Below are 17,060 nucleotides of genomic sequence, written 5' to 3'. Positions count from 1 at the left end.
GAGAGAGAGAAAGAAACATCAATCGGTTGCCTCCCATACACAACCTGACCAGGGATCGAACCCACAATCTAGGTATGCACCCTGACCAGCAATGGAACCCACAACCTTTTGGTGTATGAAATGACGCTCCAGCCAACTGAGCCACCAGGGCCACTTACTTTCTTTTAGTGGGAAATATATTGTCTCCGAAATAAAAAAAGAATTGTTTAAATTTAGTTATCTAACCACCTCCTGTATTTAAAAGCTTTTCTTCAAAACTACTATTAAAAAAAACCACACACACACAAAAAAAAACGAAAAGAAAAAAAAAAAAGAAAACTACTATAATCCTTTAAGGGTGTGCTGATTCCAAGTGCAACTGAAGGATACTGCGAAAGGCTATTTTCAGACAGAATCTAATATTATTATAAAAATATATGTTAGCTACCGAAATTGAGAATACTTTTGAGCAACAAAAGATTTCTTTAAAATATACTGATGATGCTAGGCTATATTTTCAGAGATTTAAAACCTTAAGGCTCCAAATTACAGCAGTTAAAATTATAATTTATTGATAATATTTAGTAGTAACTCACATCTAATAAATGTGCTTCCCAAACACTTTAGCAAATCAGGGATAGACTAAGATTTATAGAATATAAATAGAATATATTTATATATATTTACAGGATAGTGATTCTAATAAAGTAACTTTTAATATTTCTTTTTCTAGTCCTGGTATGTTATTTTTGATTAACTGTAACATAAATTTGTTTAGAGTTTTGAAGACTGACACCTATCTATCTATACCAGAATATTCCTTCCTAGTAGTGTTCTTCACACAAAGCTGGTTTTTGGTGATTTCAAGTCTTAAAATTTTATTTGCCCTTCTTATACAAAAAGCTTTTATGAAGAAGAGATACATTTGTTCATTACTTCCATAGGAGGCTTTGTAGAGTGTGCATTTCCTTTATCTGGATGGGTAGGAATTTTCATTTAATAGAGAAATTAAACTGATTTATATAGTTTAGTTAGCCTGACATAATTAGGTGGGCCTGCTTCAGATCAAGAAAATACCAGAAAATACTCTAGATTGGGATTAAAAATGTACATACCTTTTATCAATGTTAAATTGTTATTTATAGTTGCTTCATTCACTAGAATCATTGCTTGAATGTACTCTGTTAAGGAAAGGAAAAAAGAATGAAAGCTATCAGCAGCAGCATCACCTTTATTCAAGGTCCCAGCTACTGTGCAATTTACATCTTTTATCTCATTTAATCTTCACAATTCCTCTGAGAGGTTCTTATGAGTATCTGTATTAGAGATAAAGAAATTGAAGCTTAGAGGTTAGAGATAAAGAAATTGAAGCTTAGAGGTTAAGCTATTTATTATAGGTTATTTAGCTAGGAAGTGGTATTGGATTCAAATCTAGGTATATCAGACTCATAAAGGCATGGGGAGGAATATGAACCAGTAATTTTATTGCTAGCTTTACCAAGTGGCCAGATAAATTTTTATTGAATGAGTACAAAAAGCATTTTACATAAATGTTAAAGGCACGCTTTAAAATTAAATACCCATTGCATTTTGAAGTTATTTATTACATGTTCTTACAAGCTAACATCTTTTTAAAGTATGATACTTTGTAAAATACTGTGTAATATGAAGTGAGAATTCTCGTGTTAAAATTTTTCATTTTAACAGTACTAATTTTTTTGACAAGCACATAGTAAATTAATATTATAAGAACACCCAAAAGTATTCAGAATAGTCTGAGGAAAAATAAATAGTCTGGGGAAAATTTGCTTGAAAATCGTATGTCCTGATGGAATATGGAGGTTTCCACATAAAAGTCTTATGTTCTACAAACAACCAGAGTTGAAGAAAAATAAATTGAAAACAAAAACCTTGGATGACTGAATGAGTGCCTATGTAGAATGTATGTTTTACTTTCAGAAGACTAGTAAGGCAAATTCTACTTAAAGGAGGCAAAATACAGTTACATGTATTTTTATATTAAAAAAAAAGTAGCTGTCACTGTATGATGGAATAATGGGTAATTTTTGTTATGTTTTCTATATATACCAAATGTACAATAAGCAGACATTATGCCCGCCCCAAAGAAAAGATAAAAAGACAAAAAGAAAATGGGGGGAGGGGGGTATAACAAGTAGCCTGAGATGAGATAAATACAATAGCTATTATCTATAATAATAAAAGCATAATATACTAATTAGACCAGACAGCCAAACGACCTTCCGGCCATCACTCCGGACATCCTTCTGGACGAAGCCATGGCAGCGGGGGCTGAGGCAGAGGCGGTTAGGGGCTATCAGGGAGGCAGGCGAGCAGTTAGGGGCAATCAGGCAGGCAGGCAGAGGCGGTTAGGGGCAAACAGGCAGGCAGGCGAGCGGTTAGGAGCCAGCAGTCCCGGATTTTGAGAGGGATGTCCGACTGTCAGTTTAGGCCTGATCCCGCAGGGGGATTCCTGCGGGATCAGGCCTAAACTGGCAGTCGGATATCCCCTGAGGGGTCCCGGATTGCGAGATGGTGCAGGCCAGGCTGAGGGACACCCCTCCCATGAATGAATTTCATGCATGGGGCCTCTAGTTTAAAATAAGCATCTTCCCCAGTTTTACAAAATAGACATGGTATGGTAAAAAGCAAGTTTTTATAGAAGCAGAGCATAGAAACATACTAAAAAGCAAATAAAACTGATGTTAGGTTCTTAAAAACAAAGAAATAATTTGACTTTTAAAACAAACTACTGGAAATAGAATTATACTGTACACCAATGGGTTACATTAAGTATTAAATGTACTAAGTTTTTATTGCTTTGTACCTTTATTTGTGGCAGACCCATCTTTGATCTTCTGCTTCAGTGACAGCAGCACATTTTGCACTTGCTCAAATATGATGTCCACTTTTCCATCATCCTCCAGTTCCATCCAGAAATTTTTTGCATCCCCTAAGGACAAATCAGTGAATAGTCTAAGACCTCAATAGAAATAAATTGTAGCCCTGGCTGGGTAGCTCAGTTCGTTAGAGTATTGTCCCGAGATGTCAAGTTTGTGAGTTCAATCATATTCACCTTACCAATAAAAGATGTCTGGCTAATTGGGGCTGCCTCCACAGCAGCCTCAGGAGGGGTGCTGTTTCTGTGTTAACAGAAACTTGTCAGGGCACAAACAAGTATCAATCAATAAATGCATAAATGGAGGTTTCTCTCTTCCTTCCCCTCTCTCTCTCAAATTAATAAATTTAAAAAAACTTAAAAATAGACTATAATTTCCCCATGGCACATGTTACAAACAGTCTGTTTGGTTTATAAATAAAATCAAGTTTTAATTATTTTTCACTTTCTTTGAGGAAGATGATTTTGGTAATTGTTTCTTAACAAAAATCTAGATACAAGGAATATGATCTAAGTATGTCACTTGTTTCTGCTAACTTGAAAAATATGATAACTTTAGTGACACTATTTCTTGACTGGAAAACAAAAGGAATGACTTCATTCAAGGGTGGTAGTGGACATTCACAGACACATTCATTTAAAAACTTTAAGGAATATAACATCCACTGAGTATGGAGGTGGATGGCTTCAGAATGAAACATCTCGACAATGGTTAAAATAATTAAATGTCCAACAATAATGCTTTTTAAATGACTTTTATAGTCCAGCTGGTATGGCTCAGTGGTTGAACATTGAACTATGAACCAGGAGGTTACGGTTCAATTCCTGGTCAGGGTATATGGAAGGTTTCAGGCTTGATCCCCAGCAGTGGGTATACAAGGAGGCAGCCAATTAATGATTCCTTCTCATCATTGATGTTTCTATCTCTCCCTCTCCCTTCTCTGAAATAAAATTTTAAAAAAGATTTAAAAACAAATAAAATGTCTTTTACATTACTTTAATAACATGAAACAAAATGTTTAAAAGTTTTTATAAAGTTATATAGATGATCCAAAATTTCATATGCCCAGCAAGCTAACTCCTTAACAACTTTCTAGAGAAATAATCCTTTCAAGTTAAAAACAAGAATATGAGAAAGGCAATTAAAATAAATTGGCAAAAGCAAAATCTCATTTTAACCAGGTTTACAAGTAACAAAAATATCTTAAAATGTATTTGTAAAATGTTAAAATTAATTAATGAAGACTTAAGCAAAAGAGGAACAAAATAATTGCACTTCAGAAAGGTCACTTGAGAAGCCATGATGATTAATGAAAGCCCAGTAAGTTTACAAACAGCCAAATTTTCCTTAATAAAAATTAAATCTAGAACCTATAAGTTTGGCCATGGAGTGAGACTCTTCATAAGAAGCTTAGGCCTCTGCCGAAACCGGTTTGGCTCAGTGGATAGAGCGTCGGCCTGCGGACTCAAGGGTCCCAGGTTCGATTCCGGTCAAGGGCATGTACCTGGGTTGCGGGCACATCCCCAGTGGGAGATGTGCAGGAGGCAGTTGGTCGATGTTTCTCTCTCATCGATGTTTCTAACTCTCTATCTCTCTCCCTTCCTCTCTGTAAAAAATCAATAAAATGTATTTAAAAAAAAAAAAGAAGCTTAGGCCTCAGAGTTCTAACTCTTACTGGCGAAGTCACCTTACCAATAAAAGATGTCTGGCTAATTGGGGCTGCCTCCACAGCAGCCTCAGGAGGGGTGCTGTTTCTGTGTTAACATTTTGCCCTGATATGTACTACCCAAGACTGCCCAGCTTTAATTCCCATTGGTACAACTCAGACAATGCTTCAACATTTAAAACAATGTGAGGACAAAAGAGATGAGAAATGATGCTGTAGAAGCATGCAGGAGCCATAACATGGAGGGCCTTGTGTACAGCGCTAAGCAACTTCATTTTTATACAGAAGGCTACAGAGAGCCACTCAAGAGGTTTAAGCATCTTATAATGTGATTAGATTTGTTTCTTATAACACTCATGTGGCAGAGAAAAGAGGGAAGAATCAAGAATGATTTCTAAGTTTCTGACTCAGGCAACCAATTGAAAATCAAATTAGTATACTAACATTGCTGCTACTTTTCTCCAGAAATGAAGGCTGGTATGGCTCAGTTGGTTGAGCATTGTCCCAAGTACAGTGTATACTAATGGTATGCACTGAGATAGGGAATCAAGGTAGAGGCACATATCAGAAATTCAAATAGGGTGAGTAAAATGGATACACAGGCTTCAGAGTAAGATCTGCTCCATATATACAAACTTTGGGTCAATATCACACAACTGCTTGCTGAAGAACAGAGTAGATGATTAAGAAGAATGTGTAGGGAATGAGAAGAGGATCTTCTGTAGAACATCAACATGTAAGAGATGAGTACAAGAAAAGGAATCATGGAGACTGAGGAGCAAGGAGGTGAAAGAACAAGAGTGATTAACAGTCTGTGCTTTGGAATTCAGATGTATGTGGGTTTGAATCCCAGCACAGCCACTTAATTAGATGTGTGACTACATCTGTAAAATGGGAATAATAGCATCTACCTCAGAGTTGATGTACACAGATAAACACATGACAGCAAGAAATTACTGTATATAATTTAACAGGGAATACAGTCTTAGACAAAAGAAATTAATCTTTAAATGTGGAATTTTAGAAATCATTCACTAAGTGGAGAAAATATTTTCTGAAGCAGGGCGTTCTCAGAATCCTTAAAATCATTAAGTTTTTACTGACAGATAACTAACAAAAATCATTGCTTTTAGGCAAAACTATTTGTAAAAGCACTTAACTGATTATTGTTACCATGTTTCTTTTCATGGATAGGACTCAAAACTTCATATTAGGGATTTATCTTTATTGAGGTGGACATTTAAAAGAAGGGTTTTGAAAGGTATTTACAAAGAGCTTTCTGTAGCATAATAATCCTCTGGCTTGAGAAAACAAGCAGTGATGCTGAAAGACAGCAATCAGGACTTACATGAATTTTTGTTTTTCAGTGACTATCATTTAAAGCTGTTAGAAATGGCAATACATGATACCAAATTATTCTGACAGGAAGCATGTACAACAAATTACTTAAAAAATGAACAGGGTAGCTAGCCGGTTTTGCTCACTGGTTAGAGCATTGGCCCGAAGACTGAAGGGTCTTGGGTTCAATTCCGGTCAGGGCACACACCTCAGTTGCAGGCTCAATCCTGGATGAGGCGTATGCAAAAGGCAACCAATTGATGTGTCTCTGTTTCTCCCCCTCCCTTCCACTCTCTCTATAAATCAATAGAAAAATATCCTTGGGTGAGGATTAACAAAAACAAAACAAAACAAAGTGAACAGGGTAAATGCTTAGTCTTGGAATAGATTAATAAAGAGGACACTGACAATATAAGAAAATAAAGCCAATCAGAAAATACGGAAACTATTTGCTAGCAGAATAAATAAATGTAACTAAGCAATTCATATTTATTTGTTCTAGGTTTTTGATATATTGATCCTATGATATCCTTATTATCTCAAACTGCTAAGTTTATTTCTCATATTTCAATGGCTCTTGCTCCTCACTCTTCTTGATCATTTTTCTTCATCTTCTTACTGCGGAAAATTTAACCACAGTAATATTAAGTAAGAAAAGAGGTAACCAACCTCTCTGATAAATGAGATTCAGTTAATAACTTTTTTGAACAGAGACTAAATGAGTATCATACGAAGAAACATCTGACTGACTTCCATTTCAACAGCAGACCGTATGGTTACTACAAAGTAAACAATTTTAGTCTCTTGCTCCTTATTTGTGCATTGTATGCATACTGAGGGTTATAATCTAAAACAAATATTTCAGTATATTTCGCTACAAGACAGTTACAAGCAATACAGAAGCAGTTACTTGAATTGAAAATCAAATTAGTATACTAACATTGCTGCTACTTTTCTCCAGAAATGAAGGCTGGTATGGCTCAGTTGGTTGAGCATTGTCCCAAGTACCGAGAGGTCGCTGATCCATGGTCAGGGCACATGCCCAGGTTTTGGTCAGTGACATGCGAAGGCAACAGATCTCTCTCTCTCTCTCTCTCTCTCTCTCTCTCTCTCTCGCTGATCCATGGTCAGGGCACATGCCCGTGACATGAGAAGGAAACAGATATCTCTCTCTCTCTTTCTCTCTCTCTCTCTCTTACTCTTTCTCTCTCTCCCTCTCTCCCTCCCTCCCTTGCTCTAAAATCAATAAAAACATATTTTAAAAAAATATCCACAATTATCAAAAGGCTATTAAAATATTCTTCCTTTTTCCAATTTCTTGTCTGTGTGAAGCTTCATTTTCTTTACACATTTTAGCCAAAGCAATATATTTGAACAGATTGAATGCAGTAGATATGAGAATCTCTCTTCTAGTAAGCCATCTATTAAAAATTTATAAAAGTGAAAAACAATGGTTTCACTAATTTTTGTTTTTAAAATGCTTATTTTTCACAAAAATATAATTCATGTTAACATGTTTATTATTTTTAAATGAGCCAATTAACTTTTTTATTTTAATCCTCATCCAAAGATATGTTTTTTAAATTGATTTTAGAAAGAGAGGAAGGGAGAAAGAGAAACATTGATGTGAGAGAAACATAAATCGCTTGTCATCTATATGTGCCCTAACCTGGGATCGAACCTGAAACTTGGGTATGTGCCCTGACTTAGAATTGAACCCACAACCTTTTTGGTGTACGGGACAATGTTCCAACCAATTGAGCCACCTGGGAAGAACTAAATTAACATTTTGAAACATCTCGGTTTCAATTTCTAATACAGTAAATATGAACACGTATTATTCACATAAACAAAAGTTGTTTGGGGTTTTAAATACTTTTAAGAGTATAAAGTAGTCCTGAGAGCAAAAGAAAGTTTAAGAACCACTGTCCTAGATAATGGTCCAGTGAAATCAGTACTATATAATCTACATAAAAATTCCTATGTAAAGGGCATTAAAACAATTCTATATAATACTGTAGTAGTACATAAATGACACTATGCATTTGTCAAAACCCAAAGAACTTTAAAGCACAAAGAGTAAACTTGAATGTATGCAAATTTTTTTTTTTTTAAATATTTTTTTAATATTTTATTGATTTTTTACAGAGAAGAAGGGAGAGGGATAGAGAGCTAGAAACATGGATGAGAGAGATCGATCAGCTGCCTCCTGCACACTCCCCACTGGGGACGTGCCCGCAACCAAGGTACATGCCCTTGACCGGAATCGAACCTGGGACCCTTGAGTCCGCAGGCCGACGCTCTATCCACTGAGCCAAACCGGTTCGGCGAATGTATGCAAATTTTAAAATATCATTTAATTGGTTAGGGATCCCTGGAAGGAATAAATGTAGACTGTGACAAGAGAATCTAATTGTATTAAAAATGTATAGACAATCTCCCTGAAGAGCTGGGTGGAAAAGGTATTGACCTAAATAACTGGAAATAAGTGAAGTCTAAAAGTAACAGTAACTGTGCATAGCACTGCTGTTTCCCACCTGGGAATAAATTTACATTTCTGATACTACTATACATACTAGTATACAGGCATATCTTGTTTTATTGTGCTATGCTTTATTGTACTTCACAGATGTTGCATTTTATACAAATCAAAGGCAAGACCCTCCACCAGCAAAAATATTACAATTTGCTTTGATATTCTTTTGTGGTGGTCTGGAACCCAATCCCCAATATCTACAAAGTATGCCTGTCTACTGAAATTGAACAATTACGTAAATGGATCAGATGGTCAGAGCCACATTTCTCAATGTTGGAATGGAAGTTTACAGATAAGCAAGGAGTAGGCTAGAATGATCCACATAGTAATGGATTAGAGTCGGACAAATCAATACAGTCACGTTTAGCTTAATACAGACTCACATGGTTACATATAGAAATACATATAGATATGTATACACGGGTTAGTATACACATATATTTCCATGCTCTGTCACTGAGAGGGCCTAAACCAATGGAACTCCAGTACAAAGAGCATACCTATTGACCATATCTTGGTTTCTAATACAATTTTCCAATGAAAGGAAACAGAGTATATTCAAGAAATGGCTGATTCTAGGACTGGGACAGGAAATATATGTGAGCCTGGAGCATCTTCTAATTCCATAAAATAAAGAAGTACTAAAAAACAAACAAAGTGAAACAAAATCCACCTACATTAATGGGAGTATGTTAAGGGGACACAGAGCCAACTGAAAGAGCTCCCAATGGCCAATCCTGGGACAATTTAAGTAACAAAATAAAGCAGTACTGGATTATAACCCAAAGTATAAAATAAGTATCCATTAATATATAAATAAATGACTGAATAAATACAAAGGTGGGGGAAAGGAGACAAATCTCCCATATAGAACAATTCCAAATAATTAACGTAAATATTCTGCTCTGAAAGAAGAGGAGCATAAAATCCCCATGGATTAAATGTGGGCAGCACATAGTGACTTCCTGTCAAAGAGTACAGTAAGGAAAGGGAGATTTTTTTAAAAAGTCATTTACAGTAGAGAAATAATATAACACTCTCAGCCAGGTGATCAAGCTCAGTATCAAAAGTGAGAAATCATGTTGATAAATATACCCTTGATATGATATGGTAAAATGGCACTTTACAATCCCACAACCTTCTAACCCTACTCATGAGGAAAAAAAGTAGTCAACAATTCCAATAGAGGAGCATCCTAAAAAATACCTGGATACAAAATCCTACAAAATCAAAACCAAAGGAAGTCTGAGGAATGTCACATCTAAGAGGATCCTAAGAAGATATGACAAGATAATGTAATGTGGTATCCTGGATGGGATCATGGAACAGAAAAAGACGTCAGGCAAAAACTAAGGAAATGGGAATAAACCATGGACTTTAGTTCATAATAATGTGTCACTTCTGGTTCATTAACTGTAACAAATGTACCAGCCAAATGTAAGACATTAATCATAGGCAAAACTGGGTGCAGGAATATGGGAACTCTCTGTACTATCCTCTCAATTTTTCTGTAAATCCAAATGTTTTCTAAAAAACAAATATTTTTTAAAGTAACTTAAAGTACTGACTTAGCATTATAGATACATAATTATAAAGAGAGTTAAAAATGTTGGCTAGATCAGAATAAACCCTTAATTCCTCTGAATTTAGAACAGGCAATTGCAATTAAACACCTTGAAAATTCCACAATTCAGCTTCATTAAGTAATCTACATACTTTTAAACAAAGTTTAACAATGGTTTTTCAACCTACCATTTTTTTCTCCCATCTTTTGGCGTCGTTTATAAAGATAAAACTCTTCAAAATTAACTTTATCAAAGGATTGAATCACTTTGATTGGAGAATGTAACTGGAATCCAACTGTGGTCTCTATGAAATTTGCAGTCCTCAGAGAAAATACATCATTGTGCCATTCTAAACCCAGAATTCTTTGATACTTGAATGTTCAAATAGAAATTTTTGTTGAAGAAACTTTCAGAAATGACTAGTCCAACATAATGACATGTCCACGAATCTTCAATCAAATATTTATAGTTGTATCAGATCACTGACAATACCTTTATAAAAATAAAAACCAACTCCATCTTTTGGTTCATAAATGCATAAAACATTCTGTAAAGAAAACAATAAAAAAGTTGCATATTTGTAAAGAATAAAATATGTAAGAAGAGAATGTCATATACTAATAGCTCTATCTTTTAAAACACCATGAACTATTATGAAAAGACTATTAACCAGAAAAGTGTATAAAATATCAAAATTACGAAAATTACAGAGAAATTCAGAATTGCCAGTATTTAATATATGTTTAATTGACATAAACTATCCCCACTTTATAAATTTTATACTTCATAAAAACTTTTAGGATGGATATAATAATGCTAACTATCCTAGGGTTGCAGTGAGAATAAGACTTAATTACTTAGAATAGTCCCTGAAACATACAAAGGACAAAATAAATGCTAGCAATAATGATTACTTTTTCAGTAAATATATTTTAAAAACAAAATTTGGATTTTAGTATATATAATTTTTTATAATCTTTCACTGAAAACATATTATACACTTTCTCCTAGTCATTAATATTTTTCTATAATATGACTTTTAAGTGACTATATAATGAATGTACTTTGGTCAGTAATACATATATTAAAATACACTAAAAAATTTTGATAACTAAAATTTAATAAGTTATTAATTAGTAATATAAAAAAACCTCTATATTGAACATTTAGATTGTTTCTATTTTTTTCAGTAATAATTAATGCTGGAATCTGCTTTATGCATATCTATGTTTATTTCCTTAAGATATGCAGCTAGAGGTGGAACTAACAGTCAAAAAGATATCAATAATTTTCAGCCTCAAGATATTAGTCAACATATGATAAATTCTTCTCCCAATCCCAAATGCAGAGAAATATTAAAATATTTTTAAAAATTTAAAAAGATGTAATCATGCTGAGAACAAAAAGGGAATTCTCGATGGACCAAGTCTGTGAGACCTCCCTGGGGAAAGAAAACAGAAGAGAAGCTGTAGAGATAATGCCAACTACTATCATAACATAGTAAAAGGAAGAGCAAAATCTCTCAGAGGAGACCAGGGCACAACCAAGAGTCATCAAACATCTGAGGAAAGCTACACGATGACAGAGACTTAACAAGCCCACAAATGGATGGACTTAAATTCAAGAGAATAGAGCATCCTGAAAATAAGTTAAAAACAAATGTTATTGTTTTTAATATCCTCAAAGAGCACAAGAAGGAAACCTCAAGAAGTGAGGATATTTTTCCCATTGATTTTAGAGAGAGTAGAAAAGAGGGTGGTAGAGGGAGAGTGAAGAGAGAAATACTGATGTCTCTGTCACATCAATTGGCTGCCTTCCACACACGCCCTGACTGGGGGCAGGGATGGGATCTGCAACCCAGGTAAGTGCCCCTGACTAGGAACAGAACCCACAACCCTCCTGGTACCCAGGCCAACCCTCTAACCACTGAATCATGCTGGCCAGGGCCAAATACATACAACTTTTAAAATACCCAATTAGATATCTTGAATGTAAAAACAGTTGTTGAATAAACTCAACAGATGACTGACTAATAGCAGAGACTCAGATGAAGAGCCATTTAGTAAGCTGGAAGATTGACTTAAGCAAATCATTCAAAACACAGAGCAAATAAACAATAAGTGGAGGAATAAAATAGGGAGAATGAAGAGGCAATAAAGACCAAGAATTTCTCAGAACTGTAAAACACGCAAGCCCACTAAGGGCTCCTTGAGTACCAATCAGGATAAAATTCTGAATATACACTGCTAAACAAACTGTGGATAAACTTCAGAATATCAAGAATAAAAACATGCACCGCCGGCATGCTCAGTGGTTGAATCCCAGGTCAAGGCACATGCCTGGGTTGCAGGCTCGATCTCCAGAAGGGGGCATGCAGGAGGCAGCCGATCAATGATTCTCTCTCATCATTTTAAAAATAAATAAATAAATAAATAAACAAATAAATAAATAAATCAGGTATAACTAAGAAAACTTAGAGCTAACCTCAATTTAAAAAGAGAAATAAAAAAAATAAGAAATGAAAGATATAAAGAGAAGCATGGTAAATAAGATGACAAGGAAAAGTCCAAATATGTTAATAATCAAGTGAATGTGTTAACCTTACTATTAAAAAGGCAGACTCTCAGATTGGATTCCACGCATAACCTAGCTATGGTATTTTCATTTTTATTATTTTTTAAAAATATTTTTATTGATTTCAGAGAGGAAGGGAGAGAGAGAGATAGAAATGATGAGAGAGAATCATTGATCAGCTGCCTTCTGCTTGCCCCCTACTAGAGATCGAGCCTGCAACCTAGGCATGTGCCCTGACCAGGTATCAAACCTGACCTCCTGATTTATAGATCGACACTGGTAGATGCTCAATGACTGAGCCACACTGGCTGGGCAAGCTATGGTATTTTCAAATAAAGAGACCCACTTAAATCTTACAAAATGTCACTGAAAGGTTGAATGGAGGGAATGTGAAAAAAAGACATGCCAGCAAAAATAAAAAAACATATCAAACAAAATAGAATTTAATATGAAACAAAAGAGACAAGGAAATATTTTACACTGACAAGAACAATTCACCATGACTATGTAATTGAAATTGATTTAATACAAAGTAAGCTCAAGAAGTAAAAATCCCAATTAAGGAATAACTATAAAAAAGAAATTTTAAAAGAATAACTGAAGATCTTAGCAGAGCTGCATGCCACACATCCTCACCTCTCACTCCCAGCATACTATGTCCATAAAGTTTCCTAGATGAATTCCATAGAACTTTCAAGGAACATATAATTTTTACAGTATACAAAAATTCCAGAGCAGGAAAAATAGGGGAAGCCATCAAACTATTTTTTAGATTAGTACTAGTATAACCTTGACATGTAAAAAAAGAAACTCAAGGCCAAAATCACTTATGGACATAGAAGCAAAAACAGTAAGTAAAAGCATGCATCAGTAGACTAAAAGTATGTCATTCATGTAGGGTTTATCCCAGGAATACCCAGAAAGTTCAACATTGGAAAGTTTCTAAATGTAAATTTTTATATTAACAGATAAATGGAGGAAAACTCATCTCAGATGCAGAAAAACAAAATTTAAAAATTCAATGAAAATTGACAACTATTGAAGGGAAGAAGGCAAATTGTTAGCGAACTAGTAATAAAAGAGAACTCTTTAATCTGATAAAGACTATTCTACTAAAATCTTGCATACTCAATAATGAAACTTCAGAGGCATTTTCATTAAAGTCGGGCACAGGATGAGGATACTTGCCATAGCTGCTCTTATTCAGCATTGTACTGAAAGTCTTAGAAAAAGGCAGTAAAATAAAAAGAAACCTAAAGCTTGTAAAGAAGAAAAAAAATCTGCAAATAAACAAAAACAAAATAAAGTTGAAAGCCAAGCAAAGGGTTGGGAGAAAATGTAATATATTTTCACAATAGTAACAAAAAAAGGATATTGCCATTAGACACTGAAATTTTTTTTTTAAATTATACAGGATACACAGTATCCAGGACACATAAAGAACTCCTTCAATCATTAAGAAAAAGATGACTAAATATAAAATGGGTATTCAATTAAAGAAATCATATAACTTTACATAAGTTGTAAGTTAATAAACATGAGTAGATACTGCAACCTTATTAATAATCAGAGAATGAGATCTTTAAAAAACAACTAAAATTTTATCCATCAGACGGGCAAAAAGTAAGATAATACCTCGTGTTGGTCTAGATCAGTTGATTTTCAACCTGTTACATCTCATGGCACACACACTAATTACTCAACTTCTGCTCCACACCAAAACATATATTTTTTGCCAATCTGACAAAAAACAAAAAACAGGTATAATTTTGATTCATTCGCAAAAGATGGCTATTATTGTGTTGGCTGTTGTCATTTTTCTATTTGTCAATCTAAGGGAAAAGAGGTCAGTGCCCCTGACTAAAAGGCATTTCATATTTTAAAAATTCTTGCAGCACACGATTGAAAATTGCTGGTCTAGATTATAAGGAAACTGAATTCTAAAAAAACTACTTATGAAATGTGTAAATTAGTAGAAATATTTTGAAGACAAATTTGGCAAGACCTATTAATATTAAAAATGTTCATAATTTAAAACCAAGCAATTCCACTTTTAGGTATATATCTTGAGAAATACCACATGTACACAAGAAAATACATACAAGGGTTTCTCTGCAGCATTATCAGGTGAAAAATTGGAAACAACCTAAAGTTCATCAAAAGGAGAATGACAGCCCTAGCCGGTTTGGCTCAGTGGACAGAGTGTCGACCTGCAGACTGAAGGGTCCCAGGTTTGATTTCGGCCAAGGGCACATGTCCGGGTTGTGAGCTCGATCCCCAGTAGGGGGCATGCAAGAGGCAGCCAATCAATGATTCTCTCTCATCCTTGATGTTTTTATCTCTCCCTACCTCTCTCTGAAATCAATAAAAACAAATTTTCTTTAAAAAGAAAATCTAAATCACTCACAATTTCACCATCCAGAGACAACCAATGTTAATATTTTGGAGTATAAGAGGGATTTAAAAATTTGTTGATAGATTTCCGCTTTTCACTTTTGGCAGAGAAGTAGTTCCACTTCAATTTACGGTTCCTTCTCCTTTTAAAAAATAGGGTCTTATGAAACTGTGACCATTTCCTGTATTCCTTGTTTTAATTATATAACACTAATGAACAAAACGTGTAGATTAGTCATGTATCAGGCACACTACTTCCTTTGTTCTTATTCTGCATAACAATCAGACAGATTAGCATGTCGGTTTTTCTAGTGAAAGTGGCAGAAACAAAATAAAAGGAACCAGGTGGTATGGTTTCAGAGTTCGTTGTTTTTTTTTTATTCCATCTACCGCCTCAGTTACCCCTTTCCTTAGCCTCATTCATCAAAACATACACAACTTACTGCAGGTTTCCACAAGCCGAAGAGCACAGTTAATCACAACTGTTCCTTATTTTCATTACTCACTGATTAACTAATTACTCACTGGGTTGTGGTTAATGAGTCAGGTGCTCCTAGGATCGGATCTTAACCGCGTGAAACTGGATAAATGATTTTACTTACTTAGGGCTCGTGTAGTCTTACCTGTGAAATGGGTCAGTGGTTAAACGTTCAAGTTCTGCTTCTGGATTTTACACTGCAGTCCATTTCCTGCGGCCCTCTTACAGCCTCGGGGTCCTGGCTGCTTAGGAATCACCTCACATGAAGGTGTAAACTGCAAGATCTAGACTGAAATGGGGGTTGAGGACTTGGTGCGCCCCAACTCCCCGCTCCGGCCCGGGACGGGACGGCACGTGGGTAAAGGAAGGGAGGTGGCAAGGGCTCCCCGGCGTTCTGTTCCCAGGTCCTGGGCCGCAGGACCCGTCAGGGAGCCACCCCCGGCCGTGCCTCGCCTACACGGGCGCCACTGCGTTTTCCTTGCCGCCCGCCAGACCTGAAGGCAGCACTCCGCACGCGAGGCTGGGTTCACCGCAGGTCGGGACCCTCTCCGACTCCACGCCACCGAGATCGCACGGCCCCAGGTGCCCCCTGGCCGGGAAGTACTTCACCATTTACTAGCTCTCACCGCGGCCGGAGGAAGGACCGCCCCTCCGGTAACATCCAGGCCTACCACACGCGAACCTGAAGGGAGGAGTCGGACACCTCCCGGCGCGCTGCCCTGTGCTTGCACCGCGCACGGTGGCCACGCCTCCGACAGCCGCGCGCGAGCCGCCGGCAAAGCGGAGGCGCCGAAGCGCCGCCGGCCGATTTGCTGACGGCGCTCTCGCGTGGTCTCGCGCTCTCTCGCTGGGCCAATGGGGATACCGGCAGTCGAGAGGCCGGCTTCACAGGAGTGGTGGCGCAGCTGTTTCCTCCGGTAGGTGCTTGGCTGCCATCTTGTGTGTGGCTGAGTCTGGGCTTCGCGGCGCTTGAAAACATAGTTAGCGGCTTAAGGTGTAGAGGGGTCCCGAGGGAGCTGTGGAGGACGGGGCGGGGGTGTGGGTGTGAGGGCGCAGATCCGGCGCCTTCTCACTTCCCTGAAAGGGAAAAGTCTTCTTGGCCCGGTTCTCGGCCCTGGCTAGAGCGGTGAACGGTAGTGGTGGCTTCGGTTGGCTCGTCTTTGTGAGGGCCTGGTGGGACCCGTGATGCCTTAAAATCGAGTCCTGGAATTCCAGGAAGCTGTTCCAATCATGTTTGCCTCGGAGATTCCGGCCCTCCACCTTCACTCACAAAGGAGGTTGGCTGGTGGTGGACTATCTGGTACAGAAAGGAACAGGCTGGTAGGTAGTGAAAGGGGGCGAGAGGGGGCCCCCGCCTCGCCGTTATGCTCAGGTTGGAAAGAGACGTCTTCGTTTCCCGCTTTGGCGAAGGAGCGGCCGCCGAGGTGTGTGCTCTTCCCCACAGTTATCCCGGACTGAGGCCAGCACTTGGTCCCAGGGGGCGTCAGGTCCTGCGTTCGGGCAGTTTTGTTCATTAGTGTGCAGCCGGCACTCCCGCAGCGGTCTTTTTTAAACGCCGGAAGGTGCTGGTCTTTGTAGAAACAGTGGGAGTGCAGGCGGAATTTGGTCAGAT

At 37.1% G+C, this 17,060-nt stretch overlaps 2 protein-coding genes across 14 annotated transcripts in view; one reads left to right on the top strand and one right to left on the bottom strand.

Moving 5' to 3' along the window:
• Positions 1 to 16,105, bottom strand: part of SETDB2 (SET domain bifurcated 2) — a 61,773-nt gene extending 45,668 nt beyond the window's left edge. For 3 of the 10 annotated variants that reach the window (XM_023748554.1, XM_023748556.1, XM_023748561.1), the window contains exons 1-5: positions 15,594 to 16,103; positions 14,212 to 14,316; positions 10,190 to 10,549; positions 2,825 to 2,950; positions 1,095 to 1,160 (exon numbers count right to left, since the gene is read on the bottom strand). In XM_023748554.1, the coding sequence (XP_023604322.1) occupies positions 1,095 to 1,160; positions 2,825 to 2,950; positions 10,190 to 10,205 (208 nt within the window). In that variant the 5' untranslated portion in view covers positions 10,206 to 10,549; positions 14,212 to 14,316; positions 15,594 to 16,103. Of the gene's footprint in view, positions 1 to 1,094; positions 1,161 to 2,824; positions 2,951 to 10,189; positions 10,550 to 14,211; positions 14,317 to 14,678; positions 14,698 to 15,572 lie in introns of those variants that run through there. The other 7 variants (XM_023748546.1, XM_014449075.2, XM_014449094.2 and 4 more) reach the window with 7 other exon arrangements.
• Positions 16,106 to 16,241: 136 nt separating this feature from the next.
• Positions 16,242 to 17,060, top strand: part of CAB39L (calcium binding protein 39 like) — a 156,756-nt gene continuing 155,937 nt past the window's right edge. For all 4 annotated transcript variants that reach the window (XM_023748655.1, XM_023748647.1, XM_023748649.1 and 1 more), the window contains exon 1: positions 16,242 to 16,365. The gene's annotated coding sequence lies outside the window, so the exon portion shown is untranslated. The remainder of the gene's footprint in view (positions 16,366 to 17,060) is intronic.

Source organism: Myotis lucifugus, unplaced genomic scaffold, assembly GCF_000147115.1.
Source record: "Myotis lucifugus unplaced genomic scaffold, Myoluc2.0 scaffold_7, whole genome shotgun sequence".
NCBI lineage: Eukaryota > Metazoa > Chordata > Mammalia > Chiroptera > Vespertilionidae > Myotis > Myotis lucifugus.
Note: the sequence above shows the minus strand (reverse complement) of the source record. Positions and strands in the feature narration are given on the sequence as shown.